We start from the raw sequence: 26274 nt of genomic DNA, 5'->3' as shown, positions 1-26274 counted from the left end.
ACAGAGGTTCTGGCAGCAAAATTCTTCCCTTAGTGATACCCGTGCAACCAGGTTGTCTTCCAGGTCTGCCTGTGGTGACAAGTGTGTAACACCATTGCTTTCACTCTGGTTGCATAGATGTAACTGATTGAAACCTAGAGCACAATTCTGTTGCGGATGCACTTGTACAGAAATAGAGCACCGTTCCCTCTGGTTTAGCTGTCCGAGGCTAACAAGGAGCACACACTTCTTTAGTTACAATTTTGAATATAGGAGGAGAGCAGATCTGTTGAGTAAGAAGGTAATATTTTACCTAGTCATTTTTTAAAGGACATTTTGAATACCCTTTAGTGCTTTGAAAATGCAAAGGACTATCTACACATGTGCTAGGTATTACTAAATCCTACATTATCTAATTTCTTCTTTAATGATCTGCATGAAGGGGTAAACAGTGTTCTTATGAAAATAACAGATGAATTGAGTGAAACTGTAAACACCAGTAAAGACAGAGGGAGAATAATACCAAGAGACATAAAGAGATTCATCTAGGGAAAAGGTAAACTGTTACAGCTGTGGGGAAAGAATCCAAAATAGGCAATCAGGTGGAGAGAGACATAAAATGAAAGCAAGAGACTGAAAAATTTAGAATGAGTAACAGCAACTAAATAAATGAAATCCTGACCAGAAAATGTATTGGACTCTAGGAAAGTCTCAGGAAAAGTGATGGGAGCCGTGGGTGGTCTTGATCATACGCGGTCCACCATGCCTTAATTCTACTCCCATTAAAATCAAGGGAAGTTTCACCAGTGATTTCAATGGGAGCAGTTAGTTATTTTGAAAATCCTACCCGCGAGTCCTCGACCGTTTTTCTTCTTTGTGGGTCAGATGCTGGGCCAGCTGACCCCTTCCTGCACGCCCCCTTACTCCGATAGGCTGGTAAAGGGGCCGGGTGCCTCTCCAGCTGTTGTGCGGGACTCGCTCCGATTATACACCCTTTCTCCCCATGCTCTGCTCCTTCCTCCTCTTCGCCTTGCTTTGCCAGAGCCTTTCACCGCGGGGAGCCCTGACCTAGATCTAAAGACTCTGGGGTCTCTCCTCATAGGGGGCTCTAGGTTACAAGGAGCCCAGGAGCCTGTGTTGGGGGCGGAGGCAAGGGATACCTGGCTGGGCCCGGTGGCAAGAGGCGAAGTGAGGACCGGAGGGAGGTCACAGGCTGAGCGAGCAGACAGCGGGGTGGGTGTTTTCGGGGGGAGCGGGCGGGGCACGCGTACCCCTGCTCCAGAGGCGCCGCGACATCGGGAAGCGCCTTGAACCGAAGCAAAGCTGCAGTAGGTCGCTGGTGGGGGGCGGAAGGACGCGGAGCCCCTGGCTTCGTCCAGGGGCTGCACCTGCCCGGGCCCGGGTCAGCTTCAACCGCCCCAAGCTCGCAGCGGCCCCCGGCCCAGCGATCGCAGGCTCGCTCCACCCTTGGGCCGCGGGCCCGATCCTTCCGCAGCTGAAACCCAGGGGAGGAGGCTGGGGCTCGCGGTCAGCGGGGAGCCCGCAGCGGGGGCTGAGCCCCCAGGTTACGGAGCAGAGGCCCCGGGCGGGCTCACCCAGACCGTCCCGTCCTCCCGCTGCATTTCCTCAGCTCTGGCTCGTTGTATCCCGCTGCCCCGGCCGCTCACAGAGTGGCTCCAATAATTACGGCCCCCAGCTCTCTGCGACTCACTGCCCCTCGGGGGAGCAGCCCGCTCGGGGAGCAGGCGGCCTGCAGGAACAGGACCCCCAGACTGCGTTCTCCCGACCCGTGCAAAGCTTCCCTGCCTCCAGCGCCTCTAGATCCCAGTTTCACGGGCATCCCCTCTAGCCACCGAGTCGATACCTGCTGCAGGGCCATATAACCTCTTCCCACGGTCTGCAGCGAATTTAGAGCGCCCTAGTCCACAGCTCTTTACAGGCACAGAGTCTGCAACTAGCCTAATTTACCCCCATATAATCTATCCCCACAGCGTCTATCTGAATTATAACCACACAGTCTATGTTAGAGATTCCGAGGCCAGAAGGGACCATTGTGATCGTCGAGCCTGATCTCCTGTATAAACACTGGCCAGAGAATATTTTATATAAACACACGTAATCTATGTCTATTTATAGCCACCTAATCTATATTTAATCTAATTTATATCCATATAGTCTATACCCATGTAGTATATATATATATATATATATATATATATATATACGCACACACACACACTACAGGGAGATATATATCTATATATATGTCCATGTAGTGTATATGGAGAGAGAGGTTTCAGAGTATATATATATATATAATATTGTGTATATGTGTATCTGTATCAAGATAGGTTAGATGGAGCTATGGAATTAAAGTTTGCATTTATCAAACACACATATACATTTCAGCAAGCAACAGTAGACTAAATCCTCCTGGTTGGCTACATGAGTAAATTCTGCCCCACAGAGGCAAAGAGGCTGGGGCCCGATCCATCGCTGAGTCAGTCAAAGGTATCTCTCAATGATTTCAGGGGGAATTGGATCCGGCCTCTGCGCAGCAAATCCGTTATTAATGAGTAAAAATGAACGAAACGAGACACGCTACGGTGGCAAAGGTAAAGTCAAAACGTTAAGTATAGAGTGAAACAGAGAAATCAAACCCAAGAGTACTTGTTCAAGGCTAGTTGCAGGGCCAGATCCTGCGCCTTTACTCACAGTATATATTAATGAGCGTGTCCTCCTGGGTCAATGCACTCGTTGAGGATGAGAAATTAGGGTGAAATCCATTATTTTGGGAGGTTTTTTTAAAATAGTACTTAAAAGCTCTGCCCAATTTTGCAACTTGACATGCAAGCCTTATTGCGTGCAAATAGCGTTATGAACACCATGCGCCAGTAGTTCAAATACACGTTTTGGCTTCTCTCTGTTGCCTGGCCTTTCTCTGAACTTTTCTTATAACTCTTTCCCTCACAGGAAAGCGCGCACACACACACACTACTGCCATCACAAGGTTATTGCACTTCACTTCTCTGGAGCATACTCTCATCACTGTTAGTTAGAACGTTCAACCTGGTTTAAATTACCATCACTGCTGGTATTTGTCCTGTCAAATGGTTGTATGTTTACAACTTCTTCTAATTACTATTTATTTGACGCAGATTTGTGTTGTTTTGCTTAATCTGTAGCCCGGAGTATAAAGAGGAAAAAAAGGAAAGGGATCAAGCGAGGACAGAAAAGAACCCCCCCCCCCCCCCAGCTCTGGGAAGAAGACAATCTGTCATGTTTACATTCGCTCCCTCCAGTTGCGGGGCTGGGGTTTAGCTGATCTTTTGGAGGCCATAAAGGCAGAACATGGCCTCTGCTCCCCGCTAGCCCAAACCACGCTCTAGACCCAGCTACAGACAGGGGGAGGGAATCCTACCCAAGACCAAGGCTCTGGGGAGGGTTTCCTTGCTCCCCTGGCGCTTTCGGTTCCCCCGTGGCACAGTGGCCGCCCCAGGGCAGAGACCAGAACTTACTTAAGAGATTGGCTTCATGGGAGCCGTTGACTTTGCCGTCCGGGTGGATCTGCAGATGGAAGCCAATGCCCACCCGGCAATAGAGGCTGCCCGTCCTGCGCCCGGATGGGCTCCACTGGAAGCTGCTTCTCTCCGGCCCGCTTCCTTTGGCTCCCAAGGAGGGGGAGGAAGAAGAGGAAGGTGATAAAGCGGAGGAGGCGCCGCCGGCACGGGCCGCCTGCCCGAGTTGCGCTCCGGGGGGCAGCGGCGCCAGGGCGCTGCTGAGGATCAGGCGGCTGAGGGAGAGGAGGCAGCAGAAGGACAGGCTCATTCTTCCAGCCGGGAGGGTGCCCAGCGCATCTTGCGAGCCAGGCTCCTGCTCCGTCTGCGGCGCGGCGCGGGCTAGCTGCGCTGGGAAGGCATCGCCCCCCTCGCTGCGGCGCGCTAGGGAGATCCGAGGCTAAGCGCTGGCGGCACAGAGATATTTATAACCCGGGTGATCTCACTGCTCGGTGCATGCCTGGAGCCGAAAGGAGGCTCTCTCCTCCGTCCGCCGCTTCCCGGCTGCGGGGCTGGGGGAGCCCCGCGAGGAAGAGGCGAAGGGCGGAGGGGAAGCAGCACCCATGGGCCCTGCGGGGGTGCGGATCGCACCAGAGGCCCGGCTGCGCCAGCGGCTCTTTACGCACCAGCGCGCTAATTCCTATCCAAGGGCAAAGGCTGCAAATAATTCATAACGGGGACGGCGAAATGGGCTCCCCGGAGAGGCGGCGGCGGATTGGGTCGCTTCCATAGGGCTGGGGGGCGGAGGCGGGGGGAGATTCATTCCCCTCCTCCCCCTTAAAGATGCCGGCTGGGATTTTAAGCACCGGCCCCAAATGATTCCTAGAGGCCCGCGGCGGAGTGGGGGGATCCCGGGGGGCTTTGCCGATCCTCGGACGGGCTGTGCATTAGGGACCCAAGGGAGAGCTTCCACTCCGGCGCGCAATGCTCTGCCAAGCTGCCTGGGGCGGGGTGGGGGTGGGCGAATGGGAGGGGGGGCTGAATGGGAGTGTGGAGGGGCTAACTTCGGAATTGGGGGTGGCTTGCAAAACGCAAGGGGCACTTACATACGCCAACGGTGCGCCTCCCGGGGGACCGTGCTCCTCGCTTACCTTCGGTGTGACAGACCCGGGCAAGTGGTTATTCAGCGCGTGCCCATCCGGAGGGGCAGGCGTCCATGCATCCCCCATCGGCGGGCCTGGCGCACAGCACCTCTCCGGTGCGTGCCCTGGTTCCGCGGCCCCTTTGCAGCAGGCGCGTGGGAGCTGTCTCCCCCTGCGGCTCTGCCGTGCCGGGGACCACACTGCCGTGATTAATGGCACTGGGTTCAACCTTAAGAAACCTGAGAATAGCGCGGTTCTCTGTACGCAACGCCCGCCTGTCATTTACCGGAGAAATATACCTTCCTGGCATGCTGGGAATGGCTCTGCCTGGAAACATGCTGAAAGTCTGAGGCCGTACTTCTGAGCCATTATTCCTCTGGCACGCTCGTGAAAAGGGCATGCTCTTGCCCGGGAACGCCAAGGCACATAAGCCGTGGAGGGTACTCAGACACGGCCTTATGCATTATTGAGCACGGCTTTAAAGCTTCCTCTTTCAGTAAAGAAAAGCATATAAAGGACATACCGATGTTCTAGATCTGAAATGCTCCTGTTGGCAGAGTGCTTGACGTAAACCAAGTTAAAAAAAGACATCACTGTACTTGCAAAGCGCCAAAGCTGCTATCAGAAAGCGGGTGTGTGTGTGTTGATAGAGAAAAAGAGAAACGCAGTCCTGCACTCACGGCTACCAGTGGGTATTTATTTCAGTGTGAAATAATGCAGGATCCCAACCTTCGTGAGAGTCTGGTGTGAGGAACGTCGCGTGGTATAGGAGTTCAGGCATAAATTATTCCATATGAATTATATATATATATAATACACACACACACACATATATATAGTAATATGTCCAGATGCATGAGGTGTGTATAGGTGAGTGTGTGTATTCCGACATCCACAAATTATTTCATATGAAGTATAGATAGATTAAAACAAGATATACATAGTATATATGCCTGTATGTATGGCGTATGTATATAAAATATATACAGATATGTATGTATAATGTGTGTATATGTACAAACACGGTACATATGCCTACATACATAACACACACACCCCTCTATAAAATTACCGCCCGAGTAAAAGTCTGCGTTTTTCCACTGCAGTCTGTTTCAGATTTTGTGTCCTTCTGAACAACAGGTATGGTCTGAATATTACGGCTTCAAGCGGCTCAGAGACGCTCCTGCAAATAAAATAAACACGAAGCTCCTTGCAATGCAAGTATGCCCCCGGGAGGAGTGTTCTCGTGTCTGTTGTTTATGCAGCTTTTGAAAGGGGTTTTTGTGCAGTCGATTCAGGAAAGTGTAACCACCGCCGCCCCTCACCCCCCGCCAAGGGTTGCTTCAGGTGTGTTTATTAATTGGCATCGAGGGCCATCGCCTGGGGAAGGGCCGGGACCAGCGTTTTGTAAGGCAGAGTCGTTGAGTTTCTTCTAGTCCTACCTCCCTGATTCTAAATCAGCTAATGTAGTTGATACAACTGAATTAGTCCCAGAGGGCCCGATCCGAAATCTTGACCCAGGCCAGTCTCCCATCGACTGCAGCGGGAGTTTTGCCTGAGTAAGGACTGCAAGATCAAGTTCTCCGTATCTTGCTGCCCCTTCTGCAAGCCCTGGCCAACTACCCGATTGAGGACTGCGAGATGGGGCCCATTGACCAAAATTAGCGTTGTCTGTCTTGGGAGCTCCTACTTACAGACACACCGGGAGTCACAAGCCAGGAGACGGTAGCTTGGATTAGTTCCACAACCCCTCCCAGCCCCCAAATCCCATATAGGGCCTGATCTAGGAGCCAATGGGATCTTTACCTTCGGTTTTAATGGGGCCCAGAGTGCCACCCTCCAAAGGGATACCACTTAGCAGCGACACAATAGAAACGCCAAAGTTTTGCAAAGTCTTATTTCCCCTTGGGAAGAGCAAAGGGAAACCCAAACACTTTCATTCCCACAGTTCACATGCCACACACGTCAATGCAAACTAAATTCATTCCCTGCGTGGTCTGCTCTTAAAAAAAGTAAACAAGCTGGATGTGCATACGATGCAGTGGTAAATTAATCAGACCCATTTCTGAATGGACACTTTTGAATCCCATTTTGCAACAATAAATCTGGTCCAAAGAACAGAAGTTCCTTTTGAAAAGTCAGATCAGGCATAGAGCGCTGGAAGGTGATTTTCCAGCGCCGTGCTACTTTTTGATAACACAACTTTTGTGCTTGTAAGTGGTGGCAAAATTACTGTTAAACCTCCAAACAACAGCAGCCTAAAATAAATGAAATACATACAAAAGAAGTCTGTAAATGGCCTATTCTTCACCCACAAAATGTCATTACGTGCATATATATACTCCTTATACTACACTTTCCATGTATCAATACAATGACACAGACAATCACCAATTTTCCTGTTAAAATAGAAGCTCTGACATTTTTAAAGCTCACATCTTATATCTCAAATTCCTGTAGAGAGATCAGAGTTAAAAATGTCCATTTCTGCATCATCACGGCTTGAGAAGTTCAGAATTAGAGTTAGTTACAATGTATCTTTAAGAAGAAAGCATTTGTACATTTCCTAGTCACACTTCCCAATTTTACTTTGATTTAAACATTTTAATTGCTTTGAAATGAAGACTAGGAATGCAATTCAATTCTTCCAGAGATTATTCTATAGATCCCCCGAAAGGTAATAATGTTGATCTCAAATCGGAACTGTGTTAAACAAGTGTCTACAAATTGCAACTTCATTGGAATATAAAAGTAGCCTTGGAAATGCATTCCTGAAAAGAGGAAAGGATTAACCCACAGGGGCAGTTTTCTCAAGACCCCAACCTGAAAAATTTAAAATGTAAAAGACTATTAGCAGCTGCAAAACAAGCCCCTTACTGTTACCCGCTATTGGATCAATGAACTGCCATTATCCTCATCCGGAATGTTTTCCAGCCTATGTTTAACCCTGTTCTGTTGGCCCATCTCTAGCCTTGAGAACAGAAGTCACAATGAAATCATCCGTGGGAGGTGATCCACACCAACCAGTTACCTTCTGCTTCTCACTGGGATAAACCAGACCTCGTTCGCCCCCATCTCGGCTCCAGCTGGTGAAGGATGCCCCGATCCAACCCCCCAGAAATACCGCTGACCCCCCCCCCCCAAATAGGCGATTCACAAGCACGCTACGCGTTTCCGAATTCGCGTGGCTGCGTGTGTCTCGGCCCGGCCGGAGCAGGGAGGTCTTTTTAATCCGGGTCCGCCTCTAACGGGAACCGGAGAAAGAAGCAGCTGGGGGCGGCCGGTCGAGCCCGATGCCTGGGTTCCACCACCCTGGCAGCAGCATGAGGGCACCCACCCAGGGGGAGGGGGAATTCAGACACAAAGAGAGGGGGAGCGAAAGCATTGGAGGGAGAGCTAAGTCCAGGCTAGAGACACCCTACTGATTCCTGGGGGGATACAGGCACACGGCTTCCCCGTGGCCCCCCACCAGCCAGCCAGCCACCCCGGCCGGTGCCTTGCACCTTGGTGGGGGGGGTATTTCAGGGAGCAGAGGGAATAATTCGGGCTGGGCCCGTAGGAGACATCACGCATTCGGTGCCCACGCACACGCAGCCAGAGAGCTGTCGCTAAAGCAGGGGAGCAGCAGCACCCCCACCCCGCAGTGTGCCAGGAAAGCGCTTGCTGTACATTCACCAGAATACACGTCCAGCCCCTTTTAAAGTAGCCACGGGGCCAGATTCTCCCCTGGTGTAAATTAGCAGAGTCCCTCTAGCTTCAATAGCCCACCTCCGCCGGCTGAGGATTTGGATCAATATCTCTAAGTAATCATTACTAGATTACTGATGACTAATCTTTAGTCATCAGTATCCGTATCCCAGTAGTAAATGACCATCTGGATTCTTTGGGAGAGGGCCAGGGGGTTATTTTCTATTGGGGGGGGGCCTGGAATGATGTATTTTACAAGGTGCTCTTGGGTCCATTAAAATAACTGGTGGCTGACAAATATTGATAATGTCTGGATTCACACCCCAGACATGTACCCGTTTGTTAGAACACGTCTCCGAATTGTTTTCACTCTGTTTCCTCTTCCCAGATCCGCGTTTGTTATCTCTGGAGAAGGCAGTTTGACGCGGCATATAATGAAACAAGAATACTTTCCTTGCCCTCCAGCTAACTTCAAACCCGTCACTTTTAATCCCAGGTAAGCTCATTAGTGAAATCCTAGCTCCAAAATCAATGGGAAGTTTGCCATCGACTTGACTGGGACCAGGATGTCACTCATTATATATACCTCCCACTGAAGTCAACTGATTGACTCCTATAGACTTCAGTGGGAACTGGATCGGGGCCACAACGGTCTCTAGGGTGACTTAAGCCAGAGGTGGTTTGGTCCCAGCGATCCGGCTCCCTTTAAAGCCAAGGGGTGCAAGATCGAGCCGCCCCCCCGCCCCCCCCCCCCCATTCCAGTTCATTGTTACGGACACGCTGGTTTTATAAACCGTTGGCCTGACAATTAGCTTTGCTAGGACCATGGAAAAGTCTTGTTGACAGTGTGATTTCTGACGCCACACACAGAAAGCTGGGAACACGCCGACACTGAGTCCTGATCATTTTTAAAAGAGAAAAGTCCCCCGCTCCCCAAATCCCTTTGTTAGATCGGCCTTTTAAAAGGGCAGCTACCCAACCATCAGGAAATATTAGCGGCTGAACGGTCTCCGCCTTTCAAAGCAGTGTGCCCCAGGATGATTTGTTGGCTATAATTTCTCCTGCTTATTTTTCCCCTTCCCTCCGCAATATGGGTTTCTACAGCCCTTAATTACAGTCATCAGCGCTGGCAAATGCGCTTTGTTTTCCACTGTGGTTCCCTCTCACTTGGCAGGATACACAGGGAAGCACCTGTTGTCTGGTTACAGAGAGAAACACCTGTCAATGGAAGCACTAAGTAGCGACTTGGGGGCTGTCAGTGGGCAAATCTTGGGAGACTTTCCTATTGACAGCAGAAAGGAGCAGACACCTGTTCGGGGCTATTGAAGACTGAATGACAGCTTATTGACTTCTGACAGAAGAAGTCAATAAATGACCCCCTCTGAGACAGAGCCCAGAGCCACAACATCTGTTAATGAGCGCAGGAGTGGCACCAGATTTGAGGCATTCCTTTCGGAAAGAACGGAGCGGAACCGATTGCAAGTCCTCTCGCTGTTCCCGTGTCTCGCGGATTATTCACCGTGTGGTTTCAGTTCCGTGCGCCGGAGAGGGGCTAACGGGTACCCGGATTAGAAAGATGAATATTTAGTTTAATAGCAACCCTCCCCGCCCCCCACCCCCGATAATAGCCTGGTTGTCAGAGGTGGTTTATTACTGCTTTTGCCATTAAAAGTATCCCGGTCCACTAATACTTAGATATTCAAATAATGATCTCGTTGCGCTTCAGCGGGGCTGCGTGTTACTGAGTTTGTAAGTGCCTAGCACAATGCGGGCCAGCTCCTGACCGGCCCTTAGCCGCTACTGTAATTTACCTCACATGATTAAGAAAATATCAAATAATACGATGCATCACCCTGTCTGTCTCTCCACCTAATCTGTCTTTCTGCCTGTCTACCTACTTGTTTGTTGATCTGATTTATCTGTCTAGCCTTCCTTCTGTCCATCCACCTCTCCCACCCAATCTATTTACTTGCCTCTTTATATAATCTGCCTAGCTGCCTGTTTGTCTGTCTGACCTAGCTACTACCTTTCTATCTATCTATCTATCTATCTATCTATCTATCTATCTATCTATCTATCTATCTATCTATCTATCTATCTATCTATCTATCTATCTATCTATCTATCTATCCCCATACACTCTCTCTCTCTCTCTCTCTCTCCCCATACACTCTATCTATCTATCTATCTATCTATCTATCTATCTATCTATCTATCTATCTATCTAACCACACATGTGTTTCTGATCAAAATACACAAACCAGCACCCCGTGAACAGTACCGCCGAGGAGACCTAATTATTTACAGCGCTTTGGGGGCAGTTTAGAGCTGACTCGGACCAGCGCTGCTCGTTGACCAGCTGGCCGCGAACGGTGACATTCTGCTCTCTGAAGAACACCCCTCGGACCTTTGACTCCGCTGAAGGTCGGACTCGCAGAGTTATGTCTTTAAAGATGCAAGAAAGTGGATCAAGTTGCACAGCCTGGGAAGCCCACCTTCCCGCCCCCCGCTGCAGCTGCTGCTGCTTTAAGGAAGGGGAGCTGCAAATCCCTCTGTAAATCCCATCTCCGGACAGCCTGCCTTTCCCCATACCCCTAATCCCTGCCTTGCTCGGCGTAGGACTGGGGAGGCATAAAAACATCTCAGGGTGAGGACTGGCCATGGCCAGGCGTTGCCATCAACCCCGGAGGAGGGAAATGGGCCACACAAAGTCACCCGTACATTTATGGCAAACTAAGCAGCAATTTACAGTGCTCGAGGCAGTTTTACAGCGGTACATGTATGTATGTCCCCCAGTTACAGAAAAACAGAGCAGACGTGGCAAGATGGAAATTTACGCAGAGTTACACTCTGTTCCTCAAACAAAACAAGAACCAGGAGCTTCTGAGCCAGAGATCGCTCTTGAATGCATATTTCTTTCTCCTGCCAAAATTGCCAGGTAGAGAACAAACTGGCAGCAGTGAAGGAAACCCGATTTGCAAATCATGTTAAGATTTGCACACCTACAGGGATCTCTGGGCCTGGAAGGGGAATCCCGAATCGGATACCATTAGTACCGTGATTTAGCAGTTATCACCAAGGGGTAGGAGAACACAGAAAGCGGGAGAGCAAGCAAACCCATTTAATGATCAAATCTTACTGCCCTGACGCAGGGAAAAGTCCTGTTAATTGGAACGGGTCACGTGGCAAGTTAGCCGGCAGGATCGGGTCCCTAAGGGAAGCCACGCTTCGAAATGCCAGACCCAGGTTTGCATTATCAACTGTTTTCTCCAACCAAGTGATTCTTGTCATTGCTGAGAGTATTTAAAGACATCAGGAGTCACTGGAGTGTCATCTTCTCTGACTCGAAAAGTCCTGCAACAGGTGCTGGGGCTTTCAGGGTGTATAAATCTGGAGAATTAACTTGTCCCATCCTTTTGAAACAAATTAGCCATGTCTTGGCTTCAGGTTACCATTGCAAACTACCTATTTATTGGCCTTACCGCTGCTGTCGCATTAGGAACTATTTGGTCTTAACTACCACCAGGACTCTGTAGATCCTAAACAAAACATTTAGCAGAGGAGGAAGATATTGTATTGCACATCTATAGGCTGTGGGGACGTGAGCTTCTGGGGAGATGACAGCCAGCAGCTGCAAAGGGAGCTTGCTCCCTTTCTGGTCATAATTCACCAAGGTACATTGGGCTGGGCAAGAGGCAAATGGTTATTTCAGTGCCAGTGTGGGAAGAAAAAAAGATATCCCTTTAAATATAAAACGTCTCTTTTACCTGAGAATCAAGGGCCTGATCCAAATCCCAGTCAATGGAAAGACTCCCATTAACTTGAATTGGCTTTGGACTGGCCCCCAAATCTCTCTAGGGACAGCCACAGGCCCAGCCATAAATTATCAGAGGTGATTGCCTCTGCTGACACGTGGGGAAGTGACAGGTCTTGTCTGAACACAATGGCACTGACGTTCTGCAGGCTCTGACATAATGATCCCCCTTGTCCTCCCATTACTGGAGTAATAACCCTCAGACACTCACACCATGTGCTTCACCAGTGATAGCAGCCATATTTCTTCCAGATAACAAAGGCAACTGTCATGTAATGCCACGGTGCAGAAGGAGACCTCGGAGTGACAACCCATTCATCAACCTGGTAGAGCACAAAACATATTCTTCCCCCGCCAGGGTTGTTCGCTGGTCCTTTCACAGCTGCTAAAGCCTAATGGGAAAGTTGCTCTCACACTAGGAAATCCTCAACTGCAAGACCTCAGTCACAAGCAGCAGTTCCTTATAATAACTCATCTCAAACTCTCCCTGTTTCCCAAGCAAGCAACAGCCCTTATACACAGACTGGGAACAGCCTTGCTCTTGCTGCAGTTGTGATGTGGTCTGTACCGAAGGGCTGGGGTGGAATTTAAAGATGAAGAATCATGCCAGATATAATTAAGATCCGAGCTTTGATTTAAGAGACTTCGTCTTCGATTGATTGAATGTAGAACTTTATTGTTTCTCTCATACTCATCTTTTGTGGCCTGATTCAAAGCCAAGATTCTTTGTCTTTAACAAGGCCCTTTGATTAATTACCCCTGAGTTTTACGATAGCTACCTGATTTCTAGGTAAGATGGCCAGAGGTACTGTACATTGACCATGAATTATTTCAACAGTAAGACCACAGAGTGTGTCACCTTGGACTATAACCATGGTTTAAACAGGAAGTTGAAAGCCAAGCGCCTGAGAAGTGGCAGCCACCTGACAAGTGACAATATCCTAGTACAGGGTACATTCTCGAGTGTGTTGTGATTAAAATGCTCTCCATGCCCGTATACATAGATGAGATTGTTTGTATATAAGCTGATATATGTATGCATGCATCCACTGTGTATGTAAATATATACACAGATACACATAACTGTGGTGGAATGCCTTTTTAATGGGGTTTGACTGTTGATCAGTGAACAAACACTAATAGAAATAGTTATGTGACATCAATGGTGTAAAATAAGTAGGAAAGAGATTAGAATCAGGCCCAGAACACTTGGTGAGAATCTTCTCTATTGAGCCAGCCTATGAAGGATATCAATTTAAAAGAAATCTCTGAGTGGGAATTCTTTATTCTTTTTCCACGTTCAAGGGGGAATTGTTTAACTCAACTTCCACAAGAGCTGAGTTAAAAATTTGCAAAGCCCCAATCACTTGTAGCAACACAACTCCAAGTTACAGCACAAGGGTCAAGATGGAACATTTGCAAGGCAAGCCATCAACTGTGCGCAAGCAACCAACCTAAGCTGACATCCCGTTTTCAGGATATCAACACAAAGAGCCAAATTCTGCCCGAAGCTATGAATCCATAATTTCCATTGACTTCAAATGGACTTGCATGGATGTATCTTGGGGCAAAATGCTGCACTCAAAGTCCAAAGAAATGTGGATGAATGTGTTTCCCAGAAGAGGCCCTAAAAAACTGAATTTCCACAGATTGAGGATTTTTGTAACTAATGTTAAAGGGAAGATGTTTGTAGCAGATATGAAGCCATTCTCCTCGTGCAGGAGAAGGTGGTGTATCCAGCAGTTCAGTGCTCTAAAACCACTCTCAGATACAATCCAGAAGGTTTTTGGAAACAGTGATTCCTGACGTGTGAAAAGAGTGTGATGTGAAGTGCTGAATGATTCTGCCAACCACTCTATTTTACTTATTGCTGATATGTGGATCCATTCCAATGCAGGATAAAATAACTATTCAGTCTTAACTGCTCACTTGATTAGCAAGTTTCCTAGAAGAGCTAGTTTCATTTAGTGTGAGGATTTTGACAGCAAGCCCAGAGGAGCAACCATCTCTGAGAGATTTTTTTAAACAATCAAGAACTTGCAGATTGGCATAGATCTTTGCATATTCTTTGAGATAACACCATACACAGTTATAAAGCTTTCCGAGATTGCTGTGTTCACAGTTTGCATTGCACACAATACACATGCATTGGACTAATAATGATTTATTAAAATACAACAATCCACTGATGAAATTATTATACAGGATGTACTGGAAGCCAGCCATCTATTTTAAAGACTCATCCTCCACCCTCTCTAAATTCCACAGTTACAAAGAGATTCAGGCATGCTTGTAACTGAGCTAGTTTAAGATGTCACAAGACACAACTCAGGTTATTAAAATGAGCCATCAAAAATGAGTGACTTCCCCCCCCCCCCCGCCCCAGGAGTTAAATGCTACCTTGTGGTCTCCATCAGAACGGGATATGTCAGAAACTAAGAGGGAGTTATGAAAAGAATTTGAATAGTTAACAAAAGCAGTAAACCATAACACACCCTGTATCCTGTTGTTCTGTCTGCAATGCACGTTTTTAAGGACTCTGGGCTAAGGAGATCAATCTTGCAACCCTTATTCATTCAGGCTCTGACTCTTACCAGTAATTCCATTGACTGCAAAGAGCACAGTATGATTTCATGGAGACTTCTTGTATGAGTTAGGGTTGCAAGAGGAGGAATCATGGATGTTTCAGATTTAGGACCTGATTCTGCCAAGTTTTAAACATGTGAGTAACCTTATTGTGAATAATCCCTCTAACTTCAGATCTTTGTAGGACTGGAGCCTATGAGATCAGAATTATGACAAAAATATCAAATGCTAGTTCTTCATGCTTCAGCCAAAGTAAATCAGAACAAAGGATGCCTTATTAATGTGAGGGGGGGTCTAATATTATTTTTAGAACAATATTTACATTGATGTATATCCCTTCTCTATGGTTTAAATTGTGCCCTCTAAATTGAACTGCAATATCCAATGGTTTGATGCCAAGGGCCAACAATATTCAAAGCTGAGTGTTTAAAGTGAAACTCCTAATCAATATTTAACAGCGACCTGACTTTCAAAGTTGCTGATCATCAACTTCAATGGGAGTTCTAGGATCTCAGCATCTCTGAAAAATAGGCCATTTTTATTAGGGAACCTAAATATGGATTTAAGACCCTAATTTTAGGCACCCAGATTTGAAAATTTTGACCCAAGATTTTATTCTAAACCTTTCGGGATAAATCCAACAAAAAAATGGAAATACTGAGCCTGATCCTCAGTTGGTGTAAATTACGCTAGCGTCACAGACTTCAGTGTTCATACTCTGAAAAAAACCAAAACAATCTCCCACAGAAAAACAAAGAAAGAGACGTTAAGTGCTCCATCAAGAACCCCTTCCTGGCCTGTGAAAGTCTCTGGAGCTGCTTGGATGAAATTGTAATGGAACTTTTGTCCATGGTTCCTCCGCTTCTATGCATGTGCGAACTGAGATCTATCAAAGTAATTTCTTGTCAGGTCCATGAACACTGACGAATGGAGGAAGCAGAATACAAACAGGCTCTGAAATCTTGCATTGATCAAGAAGGTGTTACTTGGAGTTCTACCAAGCAGCATTCCAGCAGAATAACTGTTCAGTTCTGCTGAAGATATAGTTGTCACCAAGCATTATTGCTGACTTCTGCCGGATAATACAGAGGGGCCTGTTTTTTCTAAAATGCAATTTGCCTGTAATTAAGAACAAGTACTGCAGGTGTATTCTGTATTAGCTGCAAACTGAATGCTTTTTATTAGTAGTCATAAAAATAATCACGGTCACATCACAAAATGTATTAATCCATTTGAATTTGCATGGCAAGCCACACACTTTTGAATCAAATTTTATTCTTTACATATTAGAAGAATGTATTTTAAGATTAGTGCATCTGTAAATGAGATTCATATGCTTCATTATTGTTGCTGTAGAAATGCTGTAAATTATTATTTTTATCAGAAATTGATTTATACCAGTAGTACAGCATATTTGAAAACAAATGTACACAACCCCATTGTTTTCTCTCATTTTTCATATTCCTCCTGCTCATATTTATATCAAGTACTTGACAAAGACTACTGGTTAGTACTTGCATTTAGGTCAAATACCAAAGAAGTATATTCATCCCCACTTTAGTTTAAACCTCACTCCATGACTGTATCAAGCCAACTGATGGAATAGATCACCAAAGGATCACTTCCCAAGTGAAAATAGCCACCTTCCTTCTCTCCCTTGTTTCAGCACATATTACACTGTAGCTAATTCCCAGGCCAAATGGCTAATTAGAGGAGAATTTCCCCATTTCCAGATTCCCCTAGAAAGGGATTGTTGCCTAGGAATGTAGTGGTCCAAGTGGTGGACTCTAGGCCAACTTTCCTGCCTTCCACTAACTCTCAAAACTGGAAGACACGAAAGCCCAGCCCATCATCTGGGGTAAATCAGCATAGCTCCATTGATGCCATTGATACCATAGCTGTCAATGGGACTACACCAATTTACACCCACTGAGGGGCTGGCCCATATTTCTTTGCTACATGCCCCAAAGGAAAGGAAAGAAGGGGAACAGCCAAAAGGTAAGACGACATCTCAAAACAGAACATGCACCACCCCACCAGACCTCTCCTTTTCTCTGCCAATGATGGTATCAGGTCAGTTAAGACCCACCAGTGATGGAAGCCTTGGCCACCAAGTCACTTCTTTAGAAAATGGAAGAATGCCATCAGATTAATAAATAAGCATGAAGGTTGTTGTCAGTCCCTCCACTGGGGCTTGATCCAGTGTCCCTATCAGAGCTAACCACCTAAGATAGCTGAGAAGAGGCAGGATAAGGGTGGAGACATGACCCTGTCCATCTGGGTCACAGAGCTGTCTGGGTGGCAGAGCTAGTAATTTGCAATCTACATGCCTCTAGCAGGAGTTCTGGTGGATTCAGCCAGAATTCCTCCTGAGATTTCAACCTCAGGGGGGTCCTCTTTCCCCCTCCAGAATGCCTGGGGCAGAATCTGGCCCTGAATAAATAAATCATAATCACTTTCAAAGCAAAAGACAGTAATGTCATGAGCACAGGCTCCTGACTTCATTGCAGGATCAGCAGAAGGGCAGGCTAGGCTCTGAGGGAGATAGAACTTACATTAAAACACATATAATAGTAAAGGCAAGACAATAATACTGGCATATGTTTGCTTTAGGATTTGGGATCAAAAACCCCCTGTTAAGAAAAATAACTTAACTCTGAGTTTTTCCCTACAACATCTTCTATTATTTTCCATTATAAGATCTTTTAGTCTCTCCGTTTTCTTTGCCCTTGAGCTTTTCAACAATATTTATTGAGAACTTTTCTTTTCTGGTTGTTCTAACCTTCGGAGAGAATGCAGGGGGACCCAATTCAGAAAAACATCCCTATTCTGGAAGGGCACTTAGGCATACGTGATTTCCTATTGAGAGAGAAACCACTGAGTTCTAAAATATAGCCACTCCTGGAGCAGATGGCCACAACGGTTTAGCATCACATGGAGATACTATGCAATAGTTTAGGGTAATAAGTGGAAAAGAATAATGTATCTAGCTGAAACTGCAGAATGAATTTAGATGGGCAGATTTTAGTTACCTGAATTTGAATTTATATAGGACACGTGGATTAACTTCCCTGTTCTTGATCAAAATGCCATGGAATCTTTCAGGGTCTCAACTTTACATGTCATTTAGAAGACGGCCCCTTTACCACCACAGAGTATCCCAACAACCTGCTGGGGTATTTTCTCAGTACTATATCTCAGAAGAAAGAATGACATCTACTGAATCATGAAGACCAATTTCTATAGCACTCAAGGTTTCCCTTGAGGGTCATCCCTCTCTGTGGGGCCATGTCCCACACCTGCTGAACTTAGACAACATGACCAAACTGTAGCCAAGGTGCACTACATATGTTCACCTTCACAATGAAATGTTAAGGAAGTACATTTTTAAAGTGTCATTCAGACAATAAAACTACAATCTATATTTGTTTTCATTTGAATTCGTCAGCTACTCCAGTATTTCAACTTAACGTAAAACCTTTCAGATGCACATATGATGGAACACACTGTAGAAAAAAAAACCCGTAGCCTAAATTAGTAAATAACACTCCATTGCTCAAGTAGCAGGAGGTAGCCGTGTTAGTCTGTATCCACAAAAACAACAAAGGGTCCAGTGGCACCTTAGAGACTAACAGATTTATTTGAGCATAAGCTTTCATGGGTAAAAACCCCACTTCTGCAGATGCGTGAAGTAAAAATTACAGATGCAGAAATAAATATACTGACACATGAAGAGAAGGGAGTTACCTCACAAGTGGAGAACCAGTGCTGACAGGGCCAATTCGATTAGGGTGGATGTAGTCCACTCCCAATAATAGATGAGGAGGTGTCAATTCCAAGAGAAACAAAGCTGCTTTTGTAATGAGCCAGCCACTCCCAGTCCCTGTTCAAGCCCAAATTAAAGGTGTTAAATTTGCAAATGAATTTTAGTTCTGCTGTTTCTCTTTGAAGTCTGTTTCTAAAGTTTTTTTTTTTGTTCAAGTATAGCGACGTTCAAATCTGTTATAGAATGTCCACGAAGATTGAAGTGTTCTCCCGCTGGCTTTTGTATGTTACCATTCCCGATGTCTGATTTGTGTCCATTTATTCTTTTATGTAGGGACTGTCCAGTTTGGCCAATGTACCTGGCAGAGGGGAATTGCTGGAACATGATGGCATATATAACATTAGTAGATGTGCAGGTGAATGAGCCTCTGATGATGTGGATAATGTGGTTGGGTCCTCTGATGGTGTCGCTAGAATAGATATGAGGACAGAGTAGGCAATGAGGTTTGCTACAAGGATTGGTTCCTGGGTTAGTGTTTCTGTGGTGTGGTGTGTAGTTGCTGGTGAGTATTTGCTTCAGGTTGGGGGGCTGTCTGTAAGCGAGGACTGGCCTGCCTCCCAAGGTCTGGGAGAGTGAGGGATCATTTTCCAGGATAGGTTGTAGATCGTTAATAATGTGCTGGAGAGGTTTCAGCTGGGGGCTGTACGTGATGGCCACTGGTGTCAATGCTATCTCTGCCATGTACATTGGCCAAACCGGACAGTCTATTAAAATAATAGAAAATACAAAATGTCACAAGACACAAATTATCCAGTTAATAATCAAAATAAAAGAAACACAGCTCTATTCAAACAGTGTTAGTGAAATGTTGTAGACTTTAATTTGTATCAGCCACCATGCACTCACTGTACAATTTCTGCTTATAGCAAAAACAACTGGATTCTAGTATATGTGTTTATAATGTTATTATGGGCCGCAGTTCAAATGGAAGCCAGGATACGGTAATCTTACAACAGATGGTCTTGCAGAGAAGGTACGCTGCATTTTAAATGTTACTTATTCCTTTATTTTTTTATGTACAACTAGATTTATCTTATGATATTAACAATGCAATAGCATGCTTGTGAACATATTTATACCAGTCAAAACCACAGGGGAGAAGGGAAAATGACAAAATGTCCTTCTGTTTGAGTACATGCAAAATCCATCGGCGGCTAGTATTTAAAAGGTATCGCTTTGTAAGACAATGTTCAAAACTTCGCACTAACAGTTCACCAGAGAAATCAAACCATGAGTAATGAATTCCTGAGGTTTCACTCAACAGGTGTCGGGGTTGGTAACTGTCTAGAATTACTGGCATTTGGGACAGAGTGGAGAAAGAGTTTTGGATTAAACGTGGATTTGGAACTGACACAGCACTAACCATTGGCATTTAAAGGAATGATTACATATGGGAATATTCATTCCAGTTGCAAAACTGCCTCAGCATACTTGTGAAACACTGTAACACCCTTAATATTAATAAATATAAAATCAATTTTAAATGACCTAATTCTGTCGATTAGTAATAGCATACTAAAAATTCTTTTATGAGGACAGCACTATACTGAAATATTACAAAACCTATGTCCTGCTTTACCACCTGATATCTTGATCAGAGATACATATCTTAACATTGAAATGTTACATACATAACATTGAAAACACAGCAGGTTGTAAAAAGAATATGCACAAAAGAAGGGAGCCTGAACAACTCAATCCCCATAGGACCACAAAGAACCAGGCAGCCAATGAAAATCCAACAAAAATTCTTGCCCTGTTCTAAAGCCCATCTACCCCATTCACCCACTCTACCACCCAAGAATATCAACCCCACATTAAAAAATCATTAGCTAAGCCCCCCCGCCCCCCCAAATAATCAGAATGGCTTAAAAATCATGTGATTTTTTTTAAAAAAGAGTTCTTTTTATTTGTCTTCTGGTTTTTGAGCCTATGAAATTTACATTTTTTAGCTTTTCTTTGCAAACATGAGGGATAGAAACTTACTTTTTTTTTAATATGATAGCCAAAGTATTCAGATAATCACATGACTCCAGGAGCTGGGACTTTAAGGAAAACAGCCAATATTGTGAGACTTGCAATATATTACAGGAGTTGGCAACAAGAGAAACAGATGTGCCCTGCAGTGTGCCTTAAAGGTCAAATGACTGTGGCTATTTTGAACCAAGAAACAAAGAATTCCAAAATGTAGAGGCCATCATGGAGAATACCCAGCCAGCCTCCCTTTTAAATCCAGGTGGCTCTAGCTTGAGCTCTTCCCCTGATTGTAACTGGGACAGGACTCAAAGAGGCAGAAGTCAGCTTGGGCCTAATCCAATGTCAAACTGAAGTTAATGGAAGTCCTTTCATTTTGTGATTTGGGGCATGATGTTCCTCTGAAGGTCACAATTTTAATACTCGAGGCCATTTCACACTAAAAATGTCAACTCTAGTTAATATAAAATACATATATATGTTTTAAATATCCAATTCCCAAATGCCATGCTTTGGTAAGGAGTCTGAATGCCATGTTAGCATGGGGCCTGACAAACATCTATACAAGAATTCATTAGGTTTGACTGAAGCAACTATCGTTCCAGCTGAGCACTCTGGTTTACTTTGTTTTTAAGATTATTGTATGCACATTTTCCTCTTTCTGTTCCCCACAGCACTCGTGCCTGGTGGGATGTGTATTGGCTGGCTGCTGTTCTGCTCAAGGAAGATCCCAAGTTCACATCCGTGCATTATACTCTTATATTTCTGAAAGCAAATACAAGCAGATGGAGCCCCTCCCCTTTGAAATGGAACAGCATATATCTTTGGGATCTACTCTATGTCTACAGATTAATAAACCACAATATTTTGTAACAACCTTGTTATTTGGCACACAAGATGATACAGGAAAGGAAGAATTGTTGAATTATTTCAATAGCTAACTAGAGCTTTTTAGTGATTTTAATATACACTTTTCATTGAGGTTCTTTTTATAAACAAAAGGAAAGGTACAAGAATGTTGCCATTATAAACCTCTTTGCTTTACAAAGAATAGAGATGGTTTAAGCTTTTCAGATGAGAGGAAGGCTATTGTTGTAGTTAAGGCACTAGATGGGACATCTAGATTCATTTCTCACCTCTGTCATAGACTTCTGGTGCGACCTCAGGAAAGTCACTTGATCTCTCTGTGCCTCAGTTACCCATCTGTAAAATGGAGACAATTTTCCTTCCCTTCCTGAAAACTGTGTCCCCATCTTCTCTAGTTAGATTGTAAATTTTTCAAGCCAGAGACTCTCTCTTTCTGTCTGTTAGTGCAGTGTCTAGCACAATGGGGCTTCAATCTCAGCTGAACCCCCTAGGTGCTACTGTGATATGAATAAATGATAATAATTTCTCCTTCAGAGGCATGTGCATTATGACCATTACCATTAAAGGGACCATTACACTTTAAAATGGACAAAAAGGTGCACTTTAATGTGCAATGTACACTTTATGTGGTGTTCAGCCACAAAGTATTTTCTGCATGGAGTGGATTGTACAGACGTGAGCAGTGCATGGATAATGCCTGGACAGTTTGGAAATGAGTGAAATAACTGTCAGCAAAGTCTTCCCATGTTGATGATTTCAGTTACCCCCTCTTCATCCTCTGTTCTTGTTTTTTTTATTGCATATCCTTTTCATATTGAACAGGGGCAATGGATATTCACATGTTCAAGGGTGGATCATCCCAATCAGTCTTGCACAGGAAAACGGAGCTGCTCTTAGTGAGTGATATCACAGCCGTTTTATGACACTAAGAGTCTGAAGTAGAATCACAAAAAAAAGTTCTAAATGGGGATCAAGATGTTGTAGTCTATCATTCCTATGACTAGACAGGTTCTGGTTAATACAATGGGAAATCTGGTCAAGGACTGTTTTGTTGTATGAAAAATGTAATCCATGTATTGCTACTGAGCTCAATGATACCTAAAGTGATCTATTGACTAAACCAAGGATCATGTTCTCTTCAGTAAGGGAAAAGCCCAGCTCCAAACTTCCAATTTTAAGGTCTTTCTCAGCTGACTGGACATCAGAGGACATCTAGAGGACTCCTAAACATGTTCCAGGTCATTCTCAAGAGCCCAACGTGTCATCTATTAATTGCACTCAAACAGGTCACGCCAGAGATTGTGCTCTAGAGAAGGAGGCAATGTGGAATGCATAATCAGACATTCTGCAGCCAACTAGCCACAATACAGAGGATTTACTTGGAAGAAACACAAAACAATTAGCCTTGTGGAGCTTCCATGGGCCAGCAGCTGTTGAAGCTATTTTCTGCTGCATGGAACCCTTCATAGTTGAAGACATTGGATCTGATTATCATCTTACATTGGCATAAATAAGGAGTAACTTTGTTGAATCAACGTAAGAAAGATCAGAATCGACTGCCAGCAACACCTAGGAATAATGGGAAGGTCTAAGAATGGAATTTGAGCTGTAACTTTAATTTTCTTGTTTGTATTTTTGCTCTGTTTGGTTTCAGGTTAGGTCATCAATATTACAAGAACATCACTTTTTTTTCTGCTGTAAATTCCTCTCTTAATAAAAATAATAAAAAAGGAAAAGTTTAAAGAGCTCTCTTGGACCATTTAAATGTTTACTCGATAGCGCCTCAGAAGAGACAGAGGGTACTGGATCTCAGAAACCTTCGCATTGATAACGTTGTTGAAATTGATACATCTCCATGAAACATTTTGGCTTTGACACAACAGCATTTTTCAACAAAAATACATTTAATCAAATGTAGTCTGAGCAGCGCTAGTCCCCAGTAGGACACCGTGATGGAGTTGTGGGTAGAGCTGTGAAATAACTGATTTTTCACTTTGTTGACTGTTCTGAAAAATAATAATAAAAAACATCATTTCAAATCAGCTAAAAATGAACATTTTTTAAAATTTCAGCAAACCAAAAAGTACACACACCCACACACACACACATGCAAATGTTTCAGGTTGAACAAAATGCTTCATTTGGATTTCAAGCTTTTTATACCAGTTTGAAAATGAAATGGAAGGAAATTTCAAAACAAAAAGCTGGTTTGAATTGAAAAAATCAAAATGTTTCATCTATACAGTGTTACAATGAAATGTTTTGATTTGGGGAGAATTTGTTTTGTCCATCCCCCCCTTCTCCTGTCCTCTCTCCCCAACACAATTCAGTGGAATCAACACAAGTTAGCAAAACGTTTTGTTTTGGGTCATTTGAATCTGCATGTTTTAGTTACAAGAAGTTTTACCCAGATCCGTTGGTGGGTTTGGGAGGGAAGGTCTGGGGCCCTGATCTCTCATTTATAAAAACTAGGTATGTTTAGTCTTGAGAAAAGTAGACAGAGGAGTGACCTGATAACAGTCTTCATATATATTAAGTGCTGTTATAAAGAGGACGGTGATCAGCTGTTCTCCATATCCACTGAAGCTAGGACAAAATGGGCTTAATCTGCAGCAAAGGAGATATGGGTTAGATATTAGGAAAAAATTTCTATCACTAAGGATGGTTAAGTCCTGGAATAGGCTTCCAAGGGAGGTTGTGGAACCCCTGTCATTGGAGGCTTTTAAAAACAGGTTATACAAACACCTGTCAGGAATGGTCCAGCCCCTGTCTCAGCTTGAGGGGCTGGACTTGACCTCTCAAGGTCCCTTCCAGAGCTACATTTCTATGAGTCTATGGTGTGGTTTCTTCAATAGTGGGCTCCTGTCTTCCCTCCTTGGATGATGCTGTTCACCCTGGCTTTGTTTCTAGCCCTGCACTGCTGCCCTTGTTATTTTATAGAACTATCAGCTCGGAACCTTTGTCATAGGCCACATTGCCCACAAGCTATTACCAGCAGGAGAGTGGGGTTGGGGGAGAGAAAACCTTTTGTAGTGGTAAAAACCCATTTTTTCATGCTTTGTGTGTATAAAACGATCTTCTACACTTTCCACAGTATGCATCCGATGAAGTGAGCTGTAGCTCACGAAAGCTCATGCTCAAATAAATTGGTTAGTCTCTAAGGTGCCACAAGTACTCCTTTTCTTTTTGCGAATACAGACTAACACGGCTGCTACTCTGAAACCTGTCATTATGCAAGGCACTGCATTTAGCCGTATGGAGTGGAAATCTATCAACTGCATGAAAAAACTTGTACAGATACAGACAGACATCATCTTCCTTTCCAAATGCAAACAGATGGACATCGTTCCAAAAGGACTGAAGGTACAAAATCCATTACAATCTACATACCACACAGACTATGCTGACAGCTTGTGCCACAGGCTCTCAAAGAAACTGCGGAACCACCTGATCAACATCCTCTACAGCAAACAGGGAAAGATTAAGAATGAGCTCTCAAAACTGGATACTCTCATAAAAAAACCAACCTTCCACACAAAATTCCTCATGACTGGACTTTACTAAAACTGGACAAGCCATTTACAACACACACTTTGCTTCTCTACAAAAGAAAAAGGACACTAAGCTTTCTAAACTATTACATGCCACAAGGGGCCACAGCAATGGTTCCCTCAACCCACCCAGCAATATTGTTAACCTATCCAACTATACTCTTAGCCCAGCAGAAGCAGCTGGCCTATCTCGGGGCCTCTCCTTCTGCCCCTCCACCCCCACGAACATGATACAGTTCTGTGGTGATCTAGAATCCTATTTTCGACGTCTCTGACTCAAGGAATATTTCCAACACACCTCTGAACAACATACTAATCCACAGAGACCTCCTTACCAACACTACAAAAAGAAGGATTCTAGGTGGACTCCTCCTGAAGGTCGAGACAGCAGACTGGACTTCTACATAGAATGCTTCCGCCGACGTGCACGGGCTGAAATTGTGGAAAAGCAGCATCACTTGCCCCACAACCTCAGCCGTGCAGAACACAATGCCATCCACAGCTCAGAAACAACTCTGACATCATAATCAAAAAGGCTGACAAAGGAGGTGCTGTTGTCATCATGAATAGGTCGGAATATGAACAAGAGGCTGCTCAGCAGCTCTCCAACACCACTTTCTACAAGCCATTACCCTCTGATCCCACTGAGACTTACCAAAAGAAACTACAGCATTTGCTCAAGAAACTTCCTGAAAAAGCACAAGATCAAATCCGCACAGACACACCCCTGGAAGCCCGACCTGGGATATTCTATCTACTACCCAAGATCCATAAACCTGGAAATCCTGGGCATCCCATCATCTCAGGCATTGGCACCCTGACAGCAGGATTGTCTGGCTATGCAGACTCCCTCCTCAGGCCCTACGCCACCAGCACTCCCAGCTACCTTCGAGACACCACTGACCTCCTGAGGAAACTACAGTCCATCGGTGATCTTCCTGATAACACCATCCTGGCCACTATGGATGTAGAAGCCCTCTACACCAACATTCCACACAAAGATGGACTACAAGCCGTCAAGAACACTATCCCCAATAATGTCACGGCTAACCTGGTGGCTGAACTTTGTGACTATGTCCTTACCCATAACTATTTTACATTTGGGGACAAAGTATACCTTCAGATCAGCGGCACTGCCGCATGGCCCCACAGTATGCCAACATTTTTATGGCTGACTTAGAACAACGCTTCCTCAGCTCTCGTCCCCTAACGCCCCTACTCTACTTGTGCTATATTGATGACATCTTCATCATCTGGACCCATGGAAAAGAAGCCCTTGAGGAATTCCACCATGATTTCAACAATTTCCATCCCACCATCAACCTCAGCCCGGTCCAGTCCACACAAGAGA

The 26274-nt window shown here is 44.9% G+C and overlaps 1 protein-coding gene across 6 annotated transcripts in view; it reads right to left on the bottom strand.

Annotated features, from left to right (window-relative positions):
- The window catches only part of FGF5 (fibroblast growth factor 5), a 38607-nt gene extending 34402 nt beyond the window's left edge, over positions 1-4205 (bottom strand). For 4 of the 6 annotated variants that reach the window (XR_012158441.1, XM_073340481.1, XM_073340483.1 and 1 more), the window contains exon 1: positions 3498-4205. Coding sequence is in view for 4 of the 6 variants with exons in the window: in XM_073340481.1 (XP_073196582.1) it covers positions 3498-3807 (310 nt within the window). In the remaining 2 variants the exon portion in view is untranslated. The remainder of the gene's footprint in view (positions 1-3497) is intronic. The other 2 variants (XR_012158440.1, XM_073340482.1) reach the window with 1 other exon arrangement.
- Between the last annotated feature and the right edge of the window lie 22069 nt (positions 4206-26274).

Source organism: Lepidochelys kempii, chromosome 4, assembly GCF_965140265.1.
Source record: "Lepidochelys kempii isolate rLepKem1 chromosome 4, rLepKem1.hap2, whole genome shotgun sequence".
Classification (NCBI taxonomy): Eukaryota; Metazoa; Chordata; order Testudines; family Cheloniidae; genus Lepidochelys; species Lepidochelys kempii.
Note: the sequence above shows the minus strand (reverse complement) of the source record. Positions and strands in the feature narration are given on the sequence as shown.